The sequence below is a fragment of the Talpa europaea genome (assembly GCF_964194135.1).
Source record: "Talpa europaea genome assembly, chromosome: 5".
Taxonomy (NCBI): domain Eukaryota; kingdom Metazoa; phylum Chordata; class Mammalia; order Eulipotyphla; family Talpidae; genus Talpa; species Talpa europaea.
This window is the reverse complement of record NC_140071.1, coordinates 138,300,303-138,306,302: the sequence shown is the minus strand read 5'-3', so window position 1 is coordinate 138,306,302 and position 6,000 is coordinate 138,300,303. Positions and strand designations below refer to the sequence as shown.

The following is a 6,000-nucleotide window of genomic DNA, read 5'->3' as shown; positions in this document are numbered from 1 at the left end:
GTCTCGGGAGGCGGCGGTGACCGCCGCGAGGGGCGGCGGCGCCGCGGTCCGGCCCCGCTGCCGTCCCGCCGCCCCGCCCGCCGCCGCGCCCGCCGCCCATGAGGGACCTCGGCCTGGGGCTGCTGCCGGCCGGCCCGCTCCGCCCCGGCAGCCCCGGCGCCCGGCTCCGCGGCGGGGCGCCCCGGCCCGACGCCCCGCGCGCCGCCGCCCCGCCCTTCGGGCCGCTCGCGCCCGCGCCGTGGCCGGCCCCCCGCCCCGAGCCCGCCCCGCCCGGCGCGGCCCCCCCGGCCGGCGCCCCCGCCGCGCGCGCCGCGCCCCCGCCGAGCCGGCCGGCCGAGCGGCGGCGGCCCGGCCCGACCCCGCCGGCGGCCGCGGAGCCGCCCCCCCCGCCGCGGCCCGGCGCGAGCGCGACCCGCCCCCCGCCCGCCCCGGACGCCCCGCCGGGCCCGCCGCTCCCCGCCCCCGCGCCCGCCCCCCGCCGCCGCCGCGCCGCCTCCCCGCGGGCCCTCAGTCCGCGGCCGCCGCCGCCGCCGAGCAGCCAGCCGCGCCGCGCCCGCGCCCCGGACGCCCGGCCGCCCGCCCCGCGCCCCGGCCCCGGCCCCGGCCCCGGCGCGGCCGCGCCCCATGCGGGCCTGGCCCCCGCGCCGCCGCCGCCGCTGAGCCCCGCGCCGGGCGCCATGGAGCCCGCGAACCGCCCGCTGCTCGGCAGCCCCGGCCCGCTGCTGCCCGGCGGGGCGCTGGGCGCGGGCGCCTTCGGCAGCCTGCAGAGCCCCGACCTGCCGCTCCCGGGCGCCGGCGGCGGCGGCGGCGCGGGCGGCGGCGCGGGGCCGCCCGGCGGCGCGGGGGGCGGCGGCTCCGCGTCGCCGCCGCTGCCCGGCTTCGGCGCGCCCTGGCCGGTGCCCGCCGCGTCGCCGCCGCCCCCGCAGCCGCCGCCGCCGCCGCCGCCGCCGCCCCAGCAGCCGCCGCCGCCGCCGCCCGGGCCGCCCGCCGCCGCCGCCGCCGCGGGGAGCCCCGCGCTGCCCAGCCCCGACGCGGACGGCGGCTTCTACGCGGGGCTGCCCGCGCCCGCCGGCCCGGCCTTCTTCCCCGGCTTCGCGCCCGTCGCGCCGCACGGCTGCGCGGGGCTCGGCGGCGCGGCGGGCGGCGGCGGCTTCGGCGGCGCGGGCGGCCCCGGCGGCCCCTTCGCGGCGCCCGCGGGGCCCGCGCCGCCCGCGCTCGGCCTCCCCGCGCCGCCCGCCGCCGCGCCGCCGCCGCCGCCCAGCCGCCGCTCGCCCGTCAGCCCGCAGCTGCAGCCGCCGCACCCCGCGGCCGCCGCCTTCCTGCCGCCGCGCAGCGCGCTCGGCCACCACCAGGTAGGCGCGGGCCCCGCCGCGAGCCCCCGGCCCCCCGGCCCCCCGGGCCCCCCGAGCCCGGGCGCCCCCTCGAGCCCCCCGACCCTCGAGCCCGGGCGCCCCCCGACCCTCGAGCCCCCTGATCCTCGAGCCCGGGCGCCCCCCGATCCTCGAGCTCGGGCGCCCCCCGATCTTCGAGCCCGGGCGCCCTCGAGCCCCGAGTCCTCGGCACTCCCCCTTAAGCCCCCCGATCCTCGAGCCCGGGCGCCCCTCGAGCCCTCGGCACCCTCTCCTCGAACCCCCGTCCCCGAGCGCCCTTCGAGCCCGCGGCACCCCCTCCTCGAGCCCCCCATGAGCCCCTCGGAGGAGCGGGGCCGTGGGCAGCGAACTTGGGCCGGGGCGAGGCCCGGGGCGGGGGGGAGCCCGGACCCCGCCGGCGTCCAGGGGGCGCGCGGGCGGGGGCCTGGGGTGCCCCCCCAGCCCGCTGTCACCCGCCGCCCAGCGGGTCCCGACGGCGCCCGCGCCCCAGCCCCGGGCCGGGTCCCCCGGTGTCGGGAGCGGCGTCGCGGGAGTCCCGGAGGCCGCCCCGGTGCTGGGAGCGGTGTCTCCCCGGGAGCGGGGCGTAGGGGCGTAGGGGCGGCCTGACCCGGGTCTGGATTACGGGGCGGGGGGGAGGGGCGCTGTCGGGGGCGCGCCCCGGGGCCCTCGAGGCGGCCCCGGACCCGAGGAGCGCCCGCGGGTTCTGCTGGGGCGCGGGCAGCTTTGGGGGCGATCGCGCCTCGGGGCCCCGGCCCACGGGGTGGGAGAGAGGCCGGGGCTGGACCGTGGCCGCGCCCGCCCCGCCTGTAACTTTTCCGTTGACCAGTTCAAGTTCCCGAGGCCGGTCTGCGGGGCGGCGGCGCTGCCCGGGCCGGGGAGCCGCCCGCGTATGGGCCAGAGCAGCAGTTGGGGGGCTCGCCGGCGTCTCCCCGAGAAAGGAGAGGGAGCTTGGCCGCACAGATGCAAGCGGGGGGGGGGGGGGGGGGGTTTGAAATAATGTCCCGCTCCTCTGTGATTTGCATCACCTTGAGCAACAACTGTCTTTTGTGTCGCAGGGTTTGATCTCTAGGGGTTGCAGGGTCTAGGTTAGTGGGGGACCCGGCACAGGTCCCCGTGGACTGTGCGCGGCTTCTTGTGAAAAGACGGTCTAGCGGGGAGCACGAGAGGCCACGCGGCTGTCATGTGGCGTTTGGGGTCACTGGAGAACTGGGCACAGTGTCAGCGAGGAAAGTCAGGCCCTGGAGAATGGAGAACTGCGTCCCTGACCCCTTAGCCCTGCGTGTTTTGAGCTGTGTGGAGAGCATAGGAGACGCGCCTGTTGGTGGTGATGCCAGCGCTTAAATACGTCTGAAAAAAACAGGCGGTGCAGATCAGGTGTTTCTCTTTAATTGTCTTGTAGGCAGCAGGTTTGTCGGGAGTGTGAGGTTATTGACTTGTCTCCGAATGTCCACACTTCTTCGGTTAGCTCTCAGCACAGAACTATTCAAGTGTATAGAAACTTACTGAGAACGTAATGGCTCACAGGTCGTCCTTCTAAAAAACCTACAATTATAGTCTCTTGGTGGGTTTTCTATTCTTTGATGACTTGACTTTTCTTGCCATGGTTCTCGATTAGAATATAATTTACTTTTGAAAACGAATCAGCTTATTGGAGACTTATAATATTAAGATCTCTACCAGGCTCATCAAAGCATCCAGTTGTTTATCTTGAGTGGATCCACCTATGGGTTACATCAGATAATTGCTTAATAGTTCATGGGTGATTGAGTGGAATAAAAACAAAACCCTTTAAAGAAATTATACAACAATGGAAATAAAATATTTTAGATGCGTGAACAATGCAAAAAAAAAAAAAAGACATTTCCTATACTGTTCCTATCCCCCCAGAAAAGTTGTTTAATTTGTGCAAGAGAATACTGCCAGATGTGATCATGACCCATGTTTGCAGTGGTACAGGTTATCTAGAAAACTTAGTCTAAGTACTTCCCCATGGGTGGGACATTTAATTGGTAAAGACCATATTCTGGGCTATCTCTCTGCCTAGCAGAGTGTAGTAGCTTTAAGAGCACGATTTAGGTGATATCTTCAAGGATCTTCAAAATTAATTTCAATTTAGAAGTAAATTTTTTTTTTTTCATCTGAAGGGGAAAAACGTCACAGCGTGGTTCTAGTTCAGTGATTGTCCTGAAATAGCTGCTTGATTCCTTATGGTTCGTAGTAGACAAGAGTATGAAAATTCACCTAGCACTACATGAATATGTTTCCAAATAGCAAGATCTCAAGCCTATCGCTTTTTGTAAACTAGTCACAGTATATTCTGTTGCTCCTGTGTATTTCATTTTTTTAAGGTCATGTCAATTTTTAGCTCAGGCCTAAAACATGGATGGGAATTAGAAACTCCTTAAATGCCTCCAGTGTAAATCCCTGTGTTTTCCCCAGCCTCTTCTGAAACAGTCTCCTTGGAGCAACCACCAGAGCAGCGGCTGGGGCAGTGGAAGCATGTCGTGGGGAGCAGTGCATGGCAGAGATCATCGCAGAACTGGGAACATGGGCATGCCAGGAACTATGAATCAGATATCGCCATTGAAGAAACCATTTTCTGGTAATGTCATAGCACCGCCGAAATTTACTCGCTCCACTCCGTCACTGACTCCCAAATCGTGGATTGAAGACAATGTGTTCAGAACAGACAACAATAGTAATACACTCTTACCCTTGCAGGTAAGAACGGTATGTAAGTGGCTTTGTTTCTAATGTTAATCTTTCAGAGGAGGAGGAGTTTAGGTGGTGGTAGCATGTGGTAAAATCAGTGTATTCAAAAAAAGTTGTAGTTTGTAGGTATAGAATTTAATTATCAAAGGATAAAATACCTGCGTAGGAAAAAATGAGACTGTAAGGAATCCTCTAAGCACCAGTAGCAAATAAGCTTCACAACCGGTAGAAAATCGGCTGTATTTTCTTAAATACACATTGAAGCTTTTAATTGGCAACTCCTGGGGAATGCCTTAATACTCTTTGATTGACCCCCAAAATGAGTTTTTCCTACAGTACAACAAAATTTTAAAGTATTCATAATTATGCATAGATCTGATTCTGATGGACTGTATGTATATTAGAATATACTTGGTACAGCTGTGGTGATGACCCCGAATATTTGGGCCTTTTACGTCAAATTAAAATTCATCTTCACTGGTTCAGTGACCTTTTGTCTAAAAGTGGACTAACGGTTATGATCACTAGACATTTTTTCAGGCCTTTTAATACTTTGTTGAGATTACAGGTTAATGAAGTTTCTTATGACTATTTAGAATTAGATTTTTTTCTAAGACCTATAGAAGGTGGAACAAAGATGCAAGATAGACCTTTGATTGTTTTTGTTTTCTTCCTTTTTGGGGGGGGCGGGTATGGGAAAGAGAACTGCTTATTTCTGATGAAAACTTCTATGCTATTGAAGGTGAGATCTAGTTTGCAGTTGCCAGCTTGGGGCTCAGATTCACTCCAAGATAGTTGGTGCACTGCAGCCGGAGCCTCCAGAATAGACCAGGTAGGCTGCACAGTGGCTGTTCTTCAGGATTTTGACCAGGAGTTTAGTATTTATATTATGAACAGGATTTATTTATGATTCACTTTTCATTGATACCTCTTTAAACATATGTCAGTGCATTAAAGCAATTTATTTTTTAAGTGTCACTTGACTTAAACTATTTAAATGTGAAATGCTTCCTTTCCAAATTCAAAAGTAGTTCATAATCATTTTATCTTTCCAAAACATCATAAATTTGCGTGTGGAAAAAGAATGAAGTATTCAAGAGCACCTAACTTTAAACATCAGTCAAACTGAATAGATTCAATCTTCCTCCAGAATTATTTGCAATTAGGTACAAAATCCTATGTTTACTTAACATCCGACTTCATATTTCACTAATATGTTGCAGAATCTTTTAGTAAACTTTTAACATGAAATCTGTATTTGTCTTGAGATATATTTCTTAAAAAGCGCTATGTTCGTTTAGTTTTCTTCACCTTCATCTAAAACTTTATGGTAATAGTATTATTTCTTTATTCTAAATTTTGTTACTGCTTTCGTATATCAGCTTCTTCTAAGTGATTAGTTTCCTATGGAAAAACCCTGAGTCAGAAAGCTGGGAGTCTCTTAATCAATTGTTTTTCAAGCACTTTGTGGTTACAAACCTCCTCTCTGCAGACTAATACCGAATGCAGACTGAGTGCCAGAGGATGAGAATTGTTAGTGGACAAATAGCAAACTTAGTCCTCACACGTGAGGCTTCCTTAGCACAGAGCAGAGTCGAACGCACCTCCACACTGGGCGTGGCAGAGGAGCCCGTCTGGGGCTCCTCAACCTTGGCAGTGGCCCTTCCCTGGTGGTTAGGAGTAAGGACTGGGTAAATAAATAATACCTCTGTAAATCTCCTTCTAGTCTGGAGGTTAGCAGTGACCCACTAGCAGTTGTTTGAGACGAGGCCTCCCTATGTATCGAGGAAGGACGCCCTGGACCTCCCCTTAGAAATAAGTAGTTCACGCGCGCAGTTTGTATTTATCATCTTGTTGATATGAACTGGTTACGCATCTCTTTCTTACTCTTTCCTCCACTCTGGCTCGTTTATGCCAG

At 58.5% G+C, this 6,000-nt stretch overlaps 1 protein-coding gene across 2 annotated transcripts in view; it reads left to right on the top strand.

The window, feature by feature from the left end:
• Positions 1–668: 668 nt before the first annotated feature.
• Positions 669–6,000, top strand: part of CPEB2 (cytoplasmic polyadenylation element binding protein 2) — a gene marked incomplete at its 5' end in the record, with an annotated part of 56,849 nt that continues 51,517 nt past the window's right edge. The window contains 3 exons of one of the 2 annotated variants that reach the window (XM_084232900.1): positions 669–1,352; positions 3,810–4,091; positions 4,825–4,914. In XM_084232900.1, coding sequence (XP_084089026.1) covers positions 678–1,352; positions 3,810–4,091; positions 4,825–4,914 — 1,047 coding nt within the window. Of the gene's footprint in view, positions 1,353–3,809; positions 4,101–4,824; positions 4,915–6,000 lie in introns of both variants that reach the window. The other variant, XM_084232899.1, reaches the window with a different exon arrangement.